The sequence below is a fragment of the Glycine max genome, chromosome 10 (genome assembly GCF_000004515.6).
Source record: "Glycine max cultivar Williams 82 chromosome 10, Glycine_max_v4.0, whole genome shotgun sequence".
Lineage (NCBI taxonomy): Eukaryota > Viridiplantae > Streptophyta > Magnoliopsida > Fabales > Fabaceae > Glycine > Glycine max.
Window position 1 is genome coordinate 3,210,372 of NC_038246.2, and position 20,850 is coordinate 3,231,221.

At 30.4% G+C, this 20,850-nt stretch overlaps 3 protein-coding genes across 7 annotated transcripts; all 3 read right to left on the minus strand.

The window, feature by feature from the left end:
- Window positions 1-5,268: 5,268 nt before the first annotated feature.
- On the minus strand, window positions 5,269-8,326 carry LOC100782573 (uncharacterized). The gene is made up of 3 exons (XM_014762790.3): window positions 8,315-8,326; window positions 5,837-5,991; window positions 5,269-5,731 (listed from the first exon to the last, which is right to left on the minus strand). The coding sequence occupies exons 1-3, from the start codon at window positions 8,324-8,326 to the stop codon at window positions 5,536-5,538; spliced, it is 363 nt and encodes a 120-aa protein (XP_014618276.2). The 3' UTR covers window positions 5,269-5,535.
- A 1,276-nt stretch (window positions 8,327-9,602) lies between these two features.
- PHT1-4 (inorganic phosphate transporter 1-4) lies at window positions 9,603-12,791 on the minus strand. 2 transcript variants are annotated; one of them, NM_001317659.2, is made up of 2 exons: window positions 12,679-12,791; window positions 9,603-11,501 (listed from the first exon to the last, which is right to left on the minus strand). In NM_001317659.2, the coding sequence occupies exon 2, from the start codon at window positions 11,444-11,446 to the stop codon at window positions 9,881-9,883; it is 1,566 nt and encodes a 521-aa protein (NP_001304588.2). In that variant the 5' UTR covers window positions 11,447-11,501; window positions 12,679-12,791; the 3' UTR covers window positions 9,603-9,880. The 2 variants fall into 2 exon arrangements, with proteins under 2 accessions (NP_001304588.2, XP_040861508.1); XM_041005574.1 differs by lacking the exon at window positions 12,679-12,791 and adding an exon at window positions 11,773-12,649 and having other exon boundaries at window positions 9,656-11,501.
- Window positions 12,792-14,057: 1,266 nt separating this feature from the next.
- Window positions 14,058-16,945, minus strand: LOC100306348 (NuA4-domain containing protein). Of its 4 annotated transcripts, none has more exons than XM_014762513.3 (7): window positions 16,755-16,937; window positions 16,511-16,668; window positions 16,035-16,135; window positions 15,270-15,339; window positions 14,838-14,865; window positions 14,696-14,756; window positions 14,058-14,548 (listed from the first exon to the last, which is right to left on the minus strand). In XM_014762513.3, exons 1-7 carry the CDS (start codon window positions 16,765-16,767, stop codon window positions 14,443-14,445), a joined length of 537 nt encoding a protein of 178 aa, XP_014617999.1. In that variant the 5' UTR covers window positions 16,768-16,937; the 3' UTR covers window positions 14,058-14,442. The 4 variants fall into 4 exon arrangements, with proteins under 4 accessions (XP_014617999.1, XP_014618000.1, XP_006588383.1 ...); NM_001250473.2 differs by having other exon boundaries at window positions 14,123-14,548; window positions 16,574-16,668; window positions 16,755-16,930; XM_014762514.3 differs by lacking the exon at window positions 15,270-15,339 and having other exon boundaries at window positions 16,755-16,945.
- Window positions 16,946-20,850: the final 3,905 nt, after the last annotated feature.

Below are 20,850 nucleotides of genomic sequence, written 5' to 3' on the forward strand. Positions count from 1 at the left end.
TTTAAAAGGTATACTGAGAAACTTTTGGCTCCAAGTAATATTTTTTTATATGCCAAAAAAGAAACATATATAATTAATAGAAACTTTTGGCTCCACTATTAAAATTAATACCACTATTTTTTTATAGAAAAATTAACACCACTAATAATTTATTGAAGTAATTTAATGTCTATTTATATAATTTGCACATTAGTAAATTAGTTTTTTTTTCTTATAGAATTTGTAAATTCATTTGTTCTTTCTAATTTTGATCTTGAAGTTATTGAACATTCAACAAATAAATTAGCACAGGAAAGCATTGATTAAACTATAACAATCTCGCATCAGTTTAGTGCTTAATAATAACATTAAAGGATACAATTTAACTAACGAGATAACCAATAACAATATTGATTAATGGGGGATATTATCTTTTTTTTATTAATATGGGGATATTATCTCAATTATTACTATTATGATATGGATATGTATATTGATTAGCTTTGTGTTAATTTAAGGATCTTGTGTAAGACAATGGATTAATTAGTTCATTTCTCACAATATAAAAGAAAAAGGTTTCTTTTCCATAATTAACATTGAATTTCTTTCCTCAAACTTGCTTAAAATAAATTGTTGCAACGACCAATTATTATCAGTAACAGTTAATAGTAAATATTATCTTATTTTATCATTTTGATCATAAGCTTTCATTGATTAGTTTACTGCTAACTTAAATCCTATATAAGTATAACAAAGGTTATAGGCTCTCTTCACTTTTTTATTTTATAAAAAATAAGGAATTTTTTATAGTCAAAATTAATTTCTCTTTTTCATTGCTTAAAAAAATATTCAAATTGAAAAAATAAAAATTTCACAAGATAGTGATTATATAATAATATTATCTAACCCAAAGGATTGACTTAGCAACATACAGTTCCGTTGCATTTATATGAATGAGACCTAATAATTTATTTAGCGGGAGAATCTCTATAGTGTGTAAAGTTCCTTTAAATGACAATTACAAATCTTGGGTTACGAGCAAAATCAATCTTTCACTTATTCGAAAATAATTGAATAATCTTTTATCCAATACCAAAAAAATATGATAATGCTATATTTAGTAATCAATATTATCATTAGAATCATAAGGATATGATGAAAAGTTTAGTGCGACAATTAATTTGTTTTAAAATTAAAATCTTATGTTAAAACTAAATAAATCAGTATAAAAAAACTAAAATCAATCAAACCATAATTTTTTCCCTATAAATAACGTTGATTTTTTTTTTTCATTTTATCCACGGAGTCACGGACAATAAGAATGCATTGATCCTATTATGCATGTTGAAATTAATTTTTTATAGTACTGTTATTTTCTTCTATTGATTTTAAAAATTAAATTTTTACAATTCTTTGAATAAAAAGATATTTTTCTTATTTTCATAATTTATTTATTTATTTGGTTTTTTCTAATTTCAATAATAAATTTTCCTTTTGACTAGAAAGTTGATTTCAAAATTAAAAATTGTAGGGGCTCATCCAATACTGTGATTTTTGGTAAATTTTGATTTTGAATATTTCTATGGCAAGGAAATAGTTCGTAAAAGAATTAGGGTATTTAAAAAAAGTATTTTTTATAGGACACATAATTTTATTTAATAGGGTTATTCAAATGGACTAAGTCAGATTAGTTGACTGAAATAGCTCAATTAATTATGTAAATTGGACTCTGAAAATTGAAACACAGTATTAATTTAGTCTAACCTAACTAAAAAATTAGCTTGAACATTCAGGCTGGACTAACCATTGGCTTGATATTTAAATTATTTTTAAGCGTTTTATATTTTTATAATCATTTAGAGCTTTATGTATTTGAACTATTTTTAAGTAATATAATTTAAAAATAATAAATAAAAGGGATAAGTATAAAAAAAACATTTGTGTTGAGTTTCTTTAAGTTAGATTAAATATAGTAAATATGTCGAATATTAACACGTAATATGTTAATGTAAAAGTTTGAAAATATTATAATTTGATAGGAAATTAATTTTTTTATATAAATGGTATATAGATATTATTAACTTGACTGCAATTCTTTTCTCAACTTGTAATTTAATTGGCCCAGCCTAAAAATATATTAACCAACAAATGGAACAATGTATGCAATGATACTGATTTAAATTCATGCATCTATATAAATAGAGGTGGAAAATTAGCCAATTACACCAATACAATGTATACAATAATAATGATATAGGGAAAATGACAAGATAAAATGAATCATTTTCTTATTTTAAATTAAAATCAACTTATGTATCATAATTTTCTTTAAAAATTCTCTCATCTAATTCATCATAAGTTAAAATGCATAGGCACATTTAAACTAATAAAAAATTTATTTATTTATTTTCTTATCGTATAAGTATTTGTCAAAAAAAAAATTAAAACTAGATCTATAGCAAATTTTGATTGAGTGTGCGGAGGTTATTACTTTAGATTATTTATAAATAATAAATAATATGAAATTGATCGATTGCTTCATTCATTACATTAGTGAATCTTTATTAAACCCAGTTTGAATAGTTTGGTAGGCTTGAATGGGCTGGGCTCATTAAACAAAAATACAAAATGATGAAAATTGATGACAGGATTCTTTGCCAATTTCTATTTCCACTCCCTTATTTTGCTTGTACACTACCCCTTGTCATTTGTTTTCCTAATTTACCCTGTAAAACTTACTCCCTCGTCTCTATTCCGGAAAGCAGAGACCCTTGGCATTTTCCGATCGCACTAGAAACGCACAATCTATCTAGATGCAAAATTGTCTTCATATAGTGAAGGCCAAATAAATCGAATTCATGAAGACGGGAAAGAGACATACATATTTGTATAGGGAGAAGTGGAAATTAAAAGTACAACTAAAAAAAAAAAAGAACCCTTTGTTTATATTTGTATAATATTCTAACAAAGTTATTATAAAAGAAATTATCATCATAATGATTTTAGAGTTTGAGGTTTTTTTTAATATTTTAAAGTGTAGTTGATGGTATACTAAGAAACTTTTTGATAATTGTTGTGTATAGCTAAATTTTGGGATTAAATCATATAAAAATTGTTAATTTTTCTCTCTTAATTCTTCCTTTTTTACTTGAATAATTGAAATTTTAACATTATTTAAGTTTTTGTACAAAAAGTGTTCAAATTTGTGAATTTATAGTGTTTGGTGAATAATTACAGCAGAAAAACAAAGTAAAACCCAATAAAGCAAATTAAAGATCTAAAGATGCTCGTTTAGCGCGTCTTAGGCGCTTAGTGCGATGAAATTACTCAACGAGCAGAACACGCTTAGTGCAAAGAGTCACGTGGAGAAATTTGATCGTGAAGTCACGTTCAGCACAAGTCACGCGCTGAGCGCAAGATTACCGTCATACTCGCTAAGCGCGACAATTGAACTTAGCACGAATGTTGCATGAAATCTAAGTTGAACTACACTTATAAAAAGAGAAAGAGGAGAAGGAGAAAAGACACATAGAATATTCAAGAGAATACAATTTCTTGCAGAAGACAAAGGCTAGAAGCAGGAGAATTAATCATTAGGAGTCATTGCTTCCCTCCATTTCCTTTCTTATCTACCCCCTTCACTACTCATTACCCTCTTGCAATTGTAAAGTCTCTCATGACAATAAGAGGCTAAAATTCCTCTTGTTGGGAGCTTAGCAGCCAATTATTTTGATGTAAATATTCTTCCTATCTATTTAATTTAATTTCAATTTCATTGTTTCTCTTCTGTGCTTAATTTTATTGATTGTGGCTTGATCACCCATATTTATGATAAGTTTTAGGGGTAGCGTTGAAAAATATTTATCTCTAAAAGAATTAGAAAAGAAAATCTAAATAATTCATATCTAAAGATAGAATGATTTTATTTAGCCTATTATACATCTATGTTATTAATGCAATTTCATCGTTTTACCTCTTAAAGGAATTTGGGAGAGAAAACAAATAAAGTAAGTTTTTCACATGAGGGATCATAGTTAGAGTATATGAATAAATGCAGATGATAATTAGAATAAGATTGAATAAAAAAATTATTAATATTACATCAAGACTAGTTCTAGTAAGCTAGCCTCCAACATCTTCACATTATGAGTCAACTTCTGTTTCACTACTCCCCGTTTATTTTTCTTCTTTTGTTTATTTTAATTTATTAATTTAAATTTATGTTCATTTTTTCTTAATTAGTTTGTGGCAAGTTATTTTATTGTTCTTTTTTAACTATTTAAACCAATTTATTAATTACTTGAAGATTGAATATACACCTACTTAAGTATAAACAAAGTTTTCCTGAACTTACACTTAAACTTATATTTCACTTTACTATTTATACAAATTGGTACACTTACCAATAAATCAATACTTTTGATTCCACGCCAAAAGAAACATATATGATTAATAGAAACTTTTGGCTCCAGTATTAAAATTAACACCGCTATTTTTTTATAAAGAAATTAACACCACTAATAATTTATTTATTAGAGTAATTTAGAGTCAATTTATATACTTTTTACATTAGTAATTAGTTTTTACGGAATCAGTAAATTCACTAGTTCTTTCTCGTTATTGAACATTCAACAAATAAATCAGCACTGAATTTATTTTTTCCTTTATACAAACTGGTATTTTCACAGGATACATCTCACTCTGACTGAATTGGATATTACGAGTAGTACAAACTACATATCTAAAACTTTAACTCAAAATCATTTATTAAACTATAATAATTTTACATCAGTTTATCCACGTCCTTATTAATCACATTAATGAATGCAATTTAACTATTTAACTAACATGATAACCAATAACAATATTGATTAATGGGGATATTATTTCTTTCTATTATTAATATAGGGATATTATCTCAATTAGTACTATTAGGATATGTATATTGATCAGTTTTGTGTTAATTTAAGGACCTTGTGTACGACAATGGATTAAACACACCCCGATGTGTTTCATTCGTAATGTGCAGAGCATAGATTCTATACAGAAACGTTAGCTTTTACTATCTACGATGTAGGACAAAGCAATAAAAAGTCTTTTGCCTTCCCGTACCAATAGTTTTGGGTTCCTAATTTTGACAGACATTTTCTAATACTAGGAAGAAAAATACTTTCCTGAACACTTTTTAAAATCATCAATTATCAAAGGTAGTGGCAAAAAATTAATTTAAAGCATTAGATGCGGTGATTATCAAACGATGGCCACAATCCTAACATGAACCATCTTCTCTCTTCGTTACATGAACCCTTCAATGTTCATCAAAAAATTGATCTGTGGGAAGTTTCATGTGTTCCTAATAACTACATTAAGTTGCTATGCTCAGCAGCAAGTCAGTCACCCATTCAATAAATACTGCTAGCTATCAATATAGAGTGACCAATTACCATAGCCATTGTTTTTAGCATTCATAATTCGAGTAATCTAATGTTTACAGAAGTAATAAAACTATGGAAAGACCTTCAAAAAAGCAGATCATATAGCAGCCACACAAAGACACTAAATTTCCATAGATTGTAGCCCAGTTGAAGCCTTTGATTTCTTCTTCTTGGATCCATTTTTGTTCACTTTTTTCTTGGGTTGTTCCTCTACTACCGGTTGTTTGTTCTGTACATATTCATGAGTGGCAGACAGTGGATCCGCTTGAAAGGTAGGATCGTCGAGAACAGCAGAAATTCGATCTCTTTCACTCAATCTGATGAACAAGGACAACGGCTTACAATTTACAAATACAATTTCATATATCAAATGATAAGTTATGGGCAATGCAGTATTGAATAATGATGGGAAACACTCTCACACTAACATCTGCCTGGATTTACACTTAAGTTTGCTGTCATTCTCGTAACCTGGTTTCTTTGATGCCTTCACCTCAGGAAGGGACTCTAAAAGTGAAGATAGATTATATGCCTTCAATTTCTTCTGCCACCTTTGTTGTTTGGTCTTTTTCTTTTTCTGACAGAAGACAGCATTTTCAGAAAATCAATAACACAGGACACATAAAAGTGATAAAACTAGAGGAGCACATATCTCTTAAACGAAACACGACTCAGTCAGTACAACAACAAAGCAATCAAATATTCAGGACATCCTAAATAAAGATTCGTCCAGAATATTCAAGAAAACTGGTAAAATCCATAAAAGATAAACCATCGGTTCAAGATAGTTCAAAAGTTTGCTACATTACATTGGAACATGAAAGTCTTCCTTTAAAAAGAAAAAAAATATAAAATGTTATTCTATTTTAAAATTTCTGAGTCTCAAATCCAGTGTCCTGTAAATCAATATTAAACAGGTATCCAGGTCATCTCATGCCAATGCATCAACAGTGTACACAACATTTCATCAACAATTACTTGTAGGAAGAGTAAACATGCTTTTTAAAATGAAACTAAAAACTCCTCTGTTACTCATTGTTAGTTATATTAGTTGGTCAATTAATCAGTTTCCATTACACTCCTATGAATACATAAAGTTCCCTCTTGTATCATCATCTTTTCATATTAATCAATACAATGAGTTACTTTTATAGAATGTCCTCGTGTGTTCTTTAAGCCCTATGATGTGTGACCACATCAAAGGAGTGTTACTTGTATGTTGCATCACGATCAAAACTCCAATATCGTCCTAATATTTCCTTCAGCAACAAAATTACATGAATGCCAAATTATGACTGTGAGAGCAAGCATGTGTATTCAACATACGACAGAATGCCCAGTCTGTCCCTATCTAAAGTTGTAAAGTGGAGAACAAGAACAAGAACTTAGCTGAAAAGTCTTCAACATGTCCATGAACAATATAACATTTATTTAAACCAATGAATCCACCTTTATAAACCAAGTGAAGTTACTAGCAAATTTAATATATATATATATATAACAGAGGGAAAGGAATAATAATAAAACATATAATGAACGAAATAATAATTAAATAACAAATCAATTATAACAAATCACTTAAAACATAATACATAATATAATAAACTAAATAATATAATGAAATAAAATAAATAAAACAAAACATGTAATATGATAAACTAAAAAAGAAGAATAAAAATTAAATTAATATGTTTGAGTGAAGTTATTTTAATTTGTGATATGAAATTTTGGACTACTTTTATAATAGGTCATAAAATTTTAATTTTTTTTATATATATATCTGATTAAATTTGGACTAATTAGTGACATACCAATTCAATTATTGATTCATTATTTTAATGCATATCAATTATTGGACCAATTTTTACATTAGTGATCCAAATCCAACATATAATGGCAATAAGATTTAAAAAGATTCCACGTAAAGCATTACAAGTGATCACTCTTTAAACCAATTATTCTTTAACATCATCAGTGAGAAAGTAGAACTTAAAACCTAGTGCAAGTTACTCAAACTTCTCAATATACTGTTCTGTTAAACCAATTCTAATGGCTTAAAAGGAGACAAAATGAGTGAACTTTTTTGTCCAGTTTTCCTCTTCATTATACTTCGCACTAAGCTATATGGTGATCTTCAACATATATACCCAATATTAAAATGGTGAGAGGCTAAGAATGAACGATTGCAAAATTCAACGAGCTCTATCTACTTTAAACCAGGACCCTAAAAAATGGACATGATGGAACATCGAAGTAGTTTGGGCTTAAAAGGAAATGCATATAGCAAGTAAATGGAGGACAAAGCGTGTGACTTTTATGCATTGATAATAACTAAGTCTTTTGACTTTGACCACTTTCATTAGTGACAAAACAAGTGTAATTATTTCTCTCTTCCAAAACAACACAAGCCCGGGGCATAAATGTATTTATTATCTTGTGAATTCTTTACGACAAAAAAGTGGGGCTTTCCCACAAATATACTCCCTTCATTTAAACACTGTTACTAGTACTAGTATCTTTTAAGGTAATTATATTATTCTACTGTATTGTTTATTGATATACCAATAACTAAGATGATTCATTTACCTTACTGCCTAATGTCTATTCTATTCTATTGAGAGATTTGAGGACACAAGCGGGGTCAAATTGAAAGGGAAATATAGGTTTATGAAATCATTATACATCAATTCTTATCTCAACCAATATTAAAATGGCTTTTTTACGCTGATTTTTATTTGAACCAATGTAAAAATATCGTTTCTATTTCGATTAAGAAATAACCGATTTAAATGAGTTGACTTTAATTGCAAAACTTCATCATGTCACTTTCTACATCATTTTGTAAACAACCGATGTAGAAATGATAACAACATACAAAAAACATTTATGTGTGTTGGTACATGTGCTTCCATTAGTGAATGGACATACTTTTTAAAAAGAGGAATTTTCCTTAATAAAAAGGAAATGTAGATATAAAATACACATTGTTAAGACAAAGGACGAACTAAGAACCCTAAATGATTTGGTTTAACAAACAAATAGGTAAGTTTTCAAAGCTAAATTAAAAAATACATGTTTTTAATAAGACTACGACTTCGTTCTATTGTCTATTGAATAGACGATGCAACAACAAAACGTAGATTTTAATGTAATTTGCAATTGTAGTTTGAATATCATTACAGGAAGCTTTATGAGCCCGTGATCTGATATATCTCAAATGTACACTTAAAATGCTAAAAAAACAAGGTCAACAAGGTATAAGCTACTGTAACTCCTAACAAGGTGTGCTTATAAGAAATAGAACTTGAACGTACTTTTCGGAATATAAAGTAAACATGCTAACTTCTAAAAGATTTCATGTACAAGAAAGGAGAGATAAACACAATGTTTTATCATATCAAAGTGACTAATTAGTGAAAGACATTTAATGCCCCCAACAATCATTTTCTCTCATTGAAGAAATAAAAGTAAAGAAACTCAACAAAAGTCACGATGAATACCTTGAAGCCTTCCTATAAATACTAGAGATATCAAGCAAAAGCCAAGAGAATTTGCTAAAGTTTAACATTCATTTATTTGTCAGTTTGTATCGTGAGCCTAATTGAACCATGATACACACCCAAAGATATCAAGCCTAATTTCAGTCATGATCCTTTTCTTGGAGACGCTTTGCATATCAGTCCTTGTTATTTGGATATTCTTTTAGTGTGGATATATGTAATTGATCATACTTGCGTTAACCTTAAGTATTACCAAAGCACAAAGTTAACTGACCTAAAACACTTTAACACCTATTGAGGATAGTCATTTTTCTTCCACCTTCTTTCCCACTTTGTGAAAAGTAAGAGCACAGGCCCTTATCCTATATAGGCATCATCCTTACTAAACCCTCATTATGTCTCAATCTCAAGTGAACTCAATATTTTTCACAGAATAATAATCATCTTGCTCCTTATGTGAAAGGAGTAAATAGGTGAGTAAACACAGTAACACCATAATAAACCGAGCTAGAAAACAAGTTCTGTCAATCAATACCTTAGCTTTTATAGATGAAAAAATGATGTGGCAGGCTAGAGAAAATTGAATGAAACCAACTCCACTATTTATTACTTTCAAAATGCGAGAACATATTCAGTGCAGAAGTCTAAATTTCTGAAAGAATGTAGAAGAATGAATTAAACTTCGTGGTCAAGAATAATTACTCTAATGATCTAATTCAGCAGGAAGATTATAGGAAGAACTACACATTCCAATATCTATTTTCTCAAAATTCAAAGAACAAGCAGTACCTCAGGTCCCTATCATTACAACAAGATAGAGCAGAACCAAATAGAAAAAGAAATAATCAAACGGGAAGGGAAAGCTTTGGCAACAATTCCCTAGCCGAATTAAGGCACGGCTTTATTCTAGTAACAGATCACTAATAAACTAGAGAAAGACACTGAATTATTCTGTTGCCATTATTTTTACACCTTGGTCTCCTCTTCTTGCTCTCCCGAAATCTCCTCCAAGGATCTACCCTTGGCCTCAGGCACCAAGAAAGTGAACATGAAGCCTAAAATGTTAATCACACCCAACACAAGCAGTGAATTCCTCACACCAATACCTGCAGGGTACCCTGCATCTGCTTTGCTCGGGTCCTGATTCTGTGCCAAATATAAAAACCCGAATGCACCAACCATAGCCCCGAGCTTCCCAGATGCTGAAGATATTCCATGGCAAGTGGATCTAAATCTAGCTGGGAAAATCTCCGCCGGCACAACAAATGTGGTGGCATTAGGCCCAAAGTTTGCAAAGAAGAATGTGAGAGAGTAAATGACCACAAATCCAATTCTGTTCTCCCTAAGAGTCCAGTGATCATAGGGAATGGCAAGAGCAAACATGAAGATAGTCATAAAGAAGAATCCCATCAATTGGATGGCGAATCTTCCTATCCTATCAATGAAGGCCACAGTGAACCAGTATCCAGGAACTGTACTGCATAGAGCAATAAGAGTTTGAGCCCTTGCAATAAAGAAAACCTCCTCAAGAGCATTCATTGTTTTTGCCGGAGGAATCCAACCAATTGCGCTGAAGATATCCTTCTGGAAAAGATTTTGGCTGTAGAATGCAATGTCAAGCAAGAACCATGTGCTTGTTGTTCCGAGCAGATGCAGTCCATGGCGACTCATGAACTCCTTGGAGAACAATCCATATGATTTAGCTTGTGCCTCCTCCTCCTTCTTTGGCTCGGCTTGAATCTCCATGTTCATAACCTTAGACATATCTGCTGCAGCCTTCTCCATATTCTTGGCAACCAAGGCAGTGTAACGAGCGGTTTCTGGCATCTTGGATCGCGAGTAGTAAGTCATTGCAGCAGGAATTGCTCCAAACATGAGAATTATCCTCCAAACATAGTCTGCTTGTGGAACAGTCGAACCCAACGGATCAACCTCGTATGGTGGAGAATCAAACTTGGACTTGAACACAGATGCTATGATAATAGCAAACACACCTCCTGCCAAAATTCCAAAACCCTGCATGGCAAACACTGCAGCTATAAAGGCACCTCGAGTCTTCTTATTAGAATACTCAGACATTATGGTGGCCGAAAGAGGGTAGTCTCCACCAATGCCAAAACCAAGCCAGAAGCGAAAGAAGCATAGAGTTGTCATCACAGTCTTTGCATCGTGTCCGAAGGATAGACCCGAAGCAATGGAAGCTATAACCATAAGCGCAAGGGTCATGCCATAGACCTTTTTTCGGCCCATTTTGTCGCCGAGCCAGCCAAAGAAGAGTTGCCCTGAAAGTGTTCCAACAAAAGCTACACCATTAACTGCAGCTGACACATTGGGAGGCAATGAACCAGGCTTTGCAGCCCCATCAACGTGGTAGTAAATGCGACCAAGTAGCTTTGTGACTAGTGATATACAGAACAGATCATAAGCATCAGTGAAGAAGCCCATTCCAGCAATGATGATTGCTGTGAAATGATACCATTGTGTCTTTGCCACGTCCAGGGCATTCAGCACCTGAACTTGCTCCTTCCCCATCGCTACCAAGCTTTCCTTCTCTCTCCCTCCCTCTCACTCCTATATGTTTACTTCTCTGCAAAAGTGGATGCAACAGATTACAAAGTATTGTGCTAAAAGTTCAAAAACATAGCACCAATATGCATATGCAGGGTCATTTTTCATTAGTGACTGCCATATGATGACCATGAACAGTACTAGAACCATAAAAAATACTAACTCAATCAGGCTGCGAGATAATCAATTATGTACAGATAGAATTTCAATTCTAGTTACACAACATAAGAAAGGTAAAAGCATGTTAAACAATACATGCAGAGTAATCCAGCTACAGCACCATGTGTTACCTTATATTGGAAAACTGGAAGGCCTTTCCAACCAAGTTGAGCGAGCACGGTAGTTACATAAAAAATTAAAGCTATGCTAATTCAATTTTTTAATAACATAAAAGAAGAATATAAGATAGGGGCAATCAAACTAGTATTTAAGATATACCAAACTATACCCAATTATCTAATTAAAGTCGTACTCAAGATGCATACTAATATTTCTGAACAAATTTATTTTAATATGTATCCAATACGTTTAACAAAACGAGATACTAGTTCTCCACAACGTGACGAACCAAGGTTCGAATCCTCGCTGGGAGAGATGCCCACTATGAGTGCCCATCAGTACCTCAAATAGGATTGCCTCCGAAGGGGAAACGTATGAGGGAGAAAAAATGAAAAAGTATGCTTCAGATGTACCAAAATTCATTGGGAAAAATTGTAATCGAACAAATATGTCCTTTAGAAAGAAGACCAGGACATAAGAGAACAAACAGGTACAGGTGAATTCATATATGATAAACTAGCGCTGCTGCCACGAGAAAATGCAAAAGATATCACGATCTGAACTCAAAAAACAAATGACATACACACAAAATTAATGGTAATGTAAATATATTTGCTTTCAGTTTTCAATTTTCATGCAAAGACAATCATTAAATCCCTGCCAATATCTGCAAATCAATTCAGAAATCGTCTTGCTGAGTCATGTATGCTACGTCTAAATGGCACATCTATTAAATTAGGATAAGAGTAAAACAGAACATAAACAGGTAAATTCATGAAAAAACATGATATGAAATGGGATATAAAAGAAACATCAAGAGTAGACGTAGTGACATAATGCATGCATGGGGATGCGACAATATATAGAAGGATTCGATGCAACAAAAAGGACAAAAAGAATATTATTATGAATCTGACCTGCAGAGGTACGAGAGAAGTTGTGATGAATTTGGAGAGAGAAAGCAAAAGAGAAGAATTGGTTACACACTAAGAGGTGAATGGAGAGTGGCCAATGATTTATAGAATATAACAGAACATGGGAAAAGGAAAACCACACTTGTCCAAAATATTCGACAAGCATATACCTTAGCTTTTCGCGCTCTCTTCGCTCCATTCAACAGCTATTGTGCTCCTACGATGCCTTTTTCCTTAATTGCTCGTTGGATATTATTAACTCTCTAATTAATTTCTTTGCCAATTTTTTTTTTTTTTTTTGCATTCACCACTACATAGTATTTTTACGTTTATTTCGGTGTGTTCCAATAATAATTCCTACACTCCAACTCACTAATAACATAGTGTAACGTACTAATGTGCGTGCCATAATTGAAGTTTGCAAGCTGATTAAGGATTGGAAGAGACATTTTGTTTATATGTTTTCAAATACAACAGAGGTTTTTATCATCGTCACTATTATATACCAAAAAAATATTCAAGTTAATTAGATGATACCCTCGTGATCTCTAAGTATAAGATCTTTTCACTAATTCATATTTTTTTAAGAAAATTGATTAATTTTTAGTAACATTAAATATTTTAGCAATTTCTATTATCTTTTCAAAATTACCCTTAAAATTATTGAGACTCATGTTTTTCTTTTCACTCAATTATTCATTATCTAATTAATGATTATATGCTAGTCTTATTCTTTAATCCTTATAAGACAAATAATGCATTTATCTTTTTAATTTATAACATTCATTGTAAAGTAATTAAAGATATTTCGATTAAAAAATATTTAATGCAAAAGACAACTTGAAAAAAGATCTTATAATGTAAGAGAAATATTAGTAACTTACACTTTAATGATTTTAGATGAATAAAGGCTTTTAAATAAATTTTTTGTTATTTATTAAAATTTATTAAAAATCATAAAATTGTGAATCTTTACTCTTTGTTTAATGAGTTTCATTTATGATTTTATAAAGTTTAACTATAATGATTTTATACTCCCTCTGTTTCTATCAATATTATAAAAAAAAACTGATTTAGTTTATATTAATAAATTTATCTTATAAATAAGAACAGATGAAGTAGTTTTTAATAAATTTTAACTTGTAACAAAATGCATGTTAAAGATTAAAACTTAAAAACTCAAAATACAAGGGAATTTTGCGGTGTTTTGAAGAATGCCCTGCCGTGGCCAATTCACAGGCAGCAGTAGGCTGCAATCAGCACCACTATGGCAGCTACAATGGCTGCAACATCAAACTGCAATGCTAGTGTTCAAATGACTGATCTACTATGCCACTATAGCACGCCAAAAACCTCAAAAGCCAGAAGGAAACAGCAATCTATAGGCATCTAAACTCAAATTAGTTGAATTTATTTTCTTGTTCTGTACATAATAGCTACAACACTAACAAATCATGCTAAAATGGACAAGTTTAATAAAACAATCAACTAGCCAACAAAAACTTGTGCAAAGTAACATTTACGATATATCCTGACTGCCTGCCTTGCAATACCACAGGTCACCCATGCCTTCCATAAAACGTGAGTAAGTAGGCTTTGTTCACCCAAGATGTGCAAAATTCATAACTATGGGGACTAGAATAATAATATATACATTCAATGAGGAACCACAACGCACCAAGTGCCTATCCATTCAGAACCAAAGCAGATTTTACCAGGCGTTCACATTGCACAATGTATAACAGAAAGTTGGAGTGGCATTTTCAATCACAAGGTCAGGTCAGGATCATCTTCATAATCAAAATCTTGTTCACTTGAAGCCCTTGCTCTCTTTGCTTCTCTTGCCCCACCTCTACCTTTCTTTGGTTTACCCCTATGGTATACATGCAGATATTTTAGCTCACACATGCATACTTTACGTATGTGCAAAGATTTATGGAACAGTATCTGTAAACTAAGCTATTATTTAATTAGTTAATTCAAATATAATAATGCAAAGATAAAATAGTTGAGTGCTTACTGTCCATTAGCATAAATTCCTCCACCTTTTGAACGACCAGGACCATAATCTGGTCTACCATCTAAGATAACAGAAATACAATGAATAAACAACAAAATTCATGCGGATCAAGTAATTGAAAAGCTTGCCTATATGAACTCACCATCTCGTCCAGCTGCAAGCTCTTCCGCCTATAGTAAACAGATGAAGAAAATGCATGTTAGTGTTACAAGTAAGAAAAAACCCTTTGTTGAAAAAATGTCGACATAAATAAATGGAACTTGAATAATTCGAATTGGATGAAAAAAAATAATCCTTCCAAAATAATTGAGATTGCACAGAATTATGGATGTACTTTAACCCAAAAGTGTCAGAAACTAATGCTTCCAAGTTTCACTCTTATTATCAAACAAAACTACTATGACCATTTTTCCTATCAATGATGTAAAAACTGAACAAGAGATGAATTGCAAGAGGTTATCGTTCTCCTATCCTTACATAGAAAAAAGTATAGTGTTCACCAGTGCACATTCTTTTTTCTATTCCTGATTGGAAGCATATCACTGAATATCAGAAACATATTACTATTACATACCGCTGGCGAGGTCACTGAAGATAGTGAGAAGAGCCTATCTTCAGGTTGAAACTTTCTAGACCTTTTCAAGCTGCCATGAAGAAATTTGATTTACCAATGTCATGCAAACATCAAGATGGAGCTAAACTATGAAAAAAATTATATCTCACTTAAAACATGTGAACACATGCATGCAAAAAAATTAAGTCATCTCTGACTCTGAGACTCTGATACATAAAAACACAGAAAGGCATAAATTGATCATAAGAAAATAATCATGAATAACAAAACTGCACTGCATGAACTGTCCTTGCTTCTCAACATTTCAAACAATTCTATTTCATTATCCAAAATCTTGGTAAGATTCAATTACCAATGCATATAGGCAAGTCCCAGCCATTTTATGTGGAATATCAGCGATCAATACAAGTAACAAAAGTACCAGAGTCATGAGTTAGCTTTTCCCAACCATCTCATCAATGAATCAAGATTTCAGAACACCCATATTGAGGCCCAATAAATATGATCTGGTCTGTGATCAAGTATATAACAGATCACATACTTGAAAGTGCATCCTTAACACTTCCTATTTTCCTTAGGATACGAGAATCACAGATTCTGACAGAAAATACGTGTGCTATTTCTTTTCAGCAGAAATGAAATGAACTCGAGAAACTACGAGTACAGAAAGAAAAGGTTGTTTGATAGCAAGAAGTCAAAATATGGAATAAATTATTAGTGTCTAGAGAAAATAAAGAAAGACGGTCAGAGAGAAGAAATCCATACAGTGCAGTGTTCTTCGACGAAGATAGGAAGCCTTCAAATCCTTTTAATACATTCCCACATTGTCCAGGATCTTGTAAGTAACTTGTCTCCATATCATACACCTGTGTTAAGGGGAAAAAAGATCAGCTGCTGCTCGCTATGAATACATGGAATGTTCGTTTTACGAGCTTAACTTCACACTTTTTTATGTAAACTTGACCAACTCAACCATGGGAATAGGGTTTTAGCCTCATAGGCATTGCACCAGAAGTGCATCACTACATGCCCAATTAAGCAAGAGACTTCATTTACATATAATTTAAAATAACGTGAAGTGCCCAATTTTAGGTTAAATAACATTTTTGCCCAATTATCCTATTGCACACGGAATTGGTTCAACCAACCAAACAATAAGCACACATTTTAATAATTTAAAAACAAAAATTCACAATTTTAAAGGAACCAAAAAAAAAAAGAATCATTGTAACCAGGCATACATAGTGAGAGAAAGTTTCCGCCCCTTTCGAAGGGCACCCAGACGCCAATGTTGAAAAATCTACCTGCTTTTCAATGCTGCGAAGCTCTTCGTGAAGTTTGGCTCTCCTACTAAGCAGAGACGCTAACATCGCGGACGGGTTCACCGTACCCTTTTGCCCTAAGACAAAACATTGTGTTACAGGTTTAATAACCCCAAAAAATAATCAATTCAATCAGAGAGTAACGGATATAGAGGGTTATTACCTTCCGATTCCATGTTCGAGAGAACGAATTGCTTGAGTAATATGATAAAGAAGAAGAAGAAAATGAAACCCTAATTCCTCAATTGATGCCTTGTAGTTCTAGGGTTCAATCTCCAAAGTCTATTTTCGCCTGCGCTCGATTTCTTCGCAACTCGGAGGATTAACCAATCATATTACGCCAAGTCAACAACTGCTATGAGAGTTAAAAATAAAACGAGTGAATAAAGTTGAGAAAGACGCGGGGATTAAATCACCAGTGGATTCAAGTCGAGCACTCCCACAGACGGTGGAGATTTATCGCTCGTGTGTGTCAAAGTTTTCAAAGATTGCAGTAGTGTTGATTATTTATTTATTACTGTAAAACTGTTTTCATTATTTAATTAAAGTAAAAGAACTAGCATTTATAAATTTTGAATATAATAAATTTTTTTTATTTAATAAATTTATTAAACTTAAGAGGATGATTAATTATACTTTTCTTAAAAGTTACTTAAAATATGAATAAATTAATTTTATATATTAAAATGAGTTTTTTTTAAGAATTCAATTAAAATATATTTACAGCAGTGTGATAAAATCATTAAATTTTATAATAATTATTTTAAAGATTATATATAAGATAATTTTTAATTAGTTGATACCCTAAAAATAATTATAATGAAAATATGAAAATTAAATTCTTTACTTAAAATTTATAGGTAGTTACTACAAAGATTCAAAAAAAATTATATCATAAATTATTTTTTTCAAATATCATTCAAATTTTCAAATAATTTATTTTAATTTTGATACATTATTACTGCATAAAAGAAAGGTTTATGATGTTCATTTTATGTTTATTTTCCTCTCATTATGTCTATTGCATTGCAGATAATTTATTTTAGTGTTCGATAAAGAGACATGATAAATTCTTTTTTATGAAGACAAAATAAATTATTTATTCATCATAAACGCTGCCTATAATAATAATGTTAACTCATTCACAAATTAAAAGAATACTTTATTCTAAAAATTAATACTTTGTGATAAATAATAATCAATAATTCAATATTAGTAAGATATTAGTTTAAAATAAAAATTTATTAAAAACAAATTGTTAGTATTACCTATCAAGTATAAAATACAGAGAAAAAGTGTTATAGAGCATATTCATTCGATGATAAATTATACTATATGATAAGTTTTTTATTTTTAAAATAATAATTTTAATATAATTCAAGTGATGATTTATGATTGAATAACAATTTTGTACTGAAAACTATTTTATAATGTCAATATATAAATATTAAATTTTAAAATATAATATTATTATTTTAATAAAATGTAGTATTTCATTTTTAATAACATGCCTTTTGCAATTGTTAAACTAGACACATGAAAATTTTATGATGTATTTTAATATATTTTCTTTAAAATAATTTAATAGCACACATGGTAAGATACTCACAAGTAGGAAAATGATTCTCAAACAAGGGTGTAGGCATCTTGATAAAAAAAAAAAAGATAAATGATTGATAAGAAAAATGTTTAAATATGTTTCAGAATATACATCTGATTTTTTGTTTTTAGTCCTGTATAAAAGAAATTCATTATTTTGAGTTTTTAATATATTAAAAATTTTGTTATGAATTCTTGTCTTCAGTTAAGTGATGATTTGATATCATTTTCACAATTCTTCTATATTAGTAATTGACATAGTATCGTATATCACTTATAAAGGGAATATCATATCAAAGAAATTTAAGAGCAGTTTAACCTTAGCATCTGAAAAATGAAAAGAGTTCTCAACACGTGATCTTTGGACGAAGAAAAACTTAAATGAATAAATAAATTAAGGTGTAAGTTTGTCTTTATAGCGATTGGAAGGAAACAATGCACTGGAAGATGGATATATTGTTCATAAAAATGCTTTGGACGCTTGATTCTTATAAAGGCTCTGGACAAAAGTTCATTTTAGCGCGTTGTACACAAGTTCAACTAAAATCATTTTTAGCGTCTGAATGTGTTTGTAATTTCAAGAACCAAATCTAAAAGGTGTTTTCAAGAGATACACAATTTATTAACAATGGATCATTATTTCTAGAAGGCTTAAATATATATTTTTTTATCCTTGTCACTTAGTGTCTGTTTTTCCATCCTTTGTATTTTTTGTAGTTCCTGCAAATTAGGTTTGTTTTATTTTTTATTATTGTCGCTAGTCTCCGTTAAAAAATAATGAAGATGTGGCAAATGGAATAATGGTGTCATTTTCATCACATGATGATGTCATCCTATTACATTAGTATAAAGTACCACATCATTATTAATTTACAAGACGCAAAATCAAAGCAAACATAATTTATAGAGATTAAAAAAAAATTAAAAAAATGACATATTTGCATGAATGAAAAATATTTAAATCTCAAGTTAAATATTAAAATAAAATCTCAAATTATATATTAAAATTTGTGCATTTAGTAATTGACACACTTAACACTATCAAGCTTTCGTAAATTCCTACTATGAAAATTACTGAGTGCATAGATCAACTGGTGTGTGGTTGTTTCAACTTAACCAAAGGACTCACGTTAAGTTTTGAGTATGCAACTGCATTAAATACTCGAAAGAAGAGCTTTGCTTCCCACAATGATACTACTAAGCTCAAACATGATTGTCTCCTCTTTGGTCTAAACAAAAAAAAATCTATCAAGAAAAAAGACTAATCATCATTGTTATTATCGTCACCACCATTATTATATTGTAGTTGAGACAACCACTATTGCCATTATCCTTGCCATCACCATTATAGTCGATCGCCATCATTGTCATTACTACTACAGTTGTCACCACAACCATTGTTATCATTGTCACCAACACTGACATCATTATTTCGATTAATACCACCATAATGTAGATCACCACCATCATTATTACTTTCACTATCATTGTTGTTGTCATCACATTTGCTTGAAAGTGGTGAAGGGTGAAAAGTGTGAGAAACACAATGAATGAGTGGAGTTTGAAGGAAGATAGGAGAGAAAAAGAGGCAAGAAAAAGAGTTTGAACGTAAAAGGGTGTAGAGATTAAGATGTGAATAAATTAATATTCAAGCATTTATTTGTTTTAATATGAAATTTTAAACTTATATATTCATGCATATTTTATTTTAATATGCCATTTTTTAGACTGACGACATGAAAAAAAAATAAACATAATTTATACATACTAAAATTAAAAAAAAATGTTAAAAAAGGATTAAAAAAAGCATTAAATTACGTGAATAAAATATATTTAAGCTTTTTTAGAATTATAAATTTTACTAACGATTTTATTAATTTCTACAACAAAAAGTGTATTGAAACTTAAAAAAAGAATACAAAAACACATTAAAACTGTTTTAAAAAATTCATTACAATTTTTTTCCTCTATACAGAAAAAAAAATCATTACAAAAATAGAGAGAGAGGAGTGAAAAACCGAAAACGTTTCATTCATTTTGTTAAAAAAAAAAAAACTTCATGAAAACTGAGTTCAAGTGCATGCATTTAGACTATTGATTTGACATCCATATTAGACTAATATATCAACGTTTTTTTTTATCGGTGGGAAATAAATATCAACGTTTTATTAGACTAATATGTAAAAAAAAAAAAAACCAACGATTTATTTGATTATTAATCCGATTAATGAATTATAGATCATTCTTCTATTTTTTTTTTTTTTATAAATCACTCATGCAAAGTAGAGATGAATTTTTTATATTAGATTTTTTGTTGCGGAGACTTTTTTTATTAGTTTAAGGTACATTTTTTGAAAAAATATTATAAAATATGTGTTTTTGTTACTTAGTATTAGAACTAGGTAAATGGGCTCAGACTCATGAATCATCTGGTATCATATATGAGTTTTGTTTTTTTAGCCTATTTAGAAAATGGATATTTTAGTCCGTTCTGCGTAACCTTCATGTTAAACAGATTTTATTCACGGGCTTCACAGGACCCAAGTGTATTTTAACCTTTACTAAATAAATAAATAAAATAATGAGTGATTTAACAAACATGAGATGTTTTAGCACTTAGACTTGTATTGTATTATTTACGGTTAGACTTGTTTAAATTA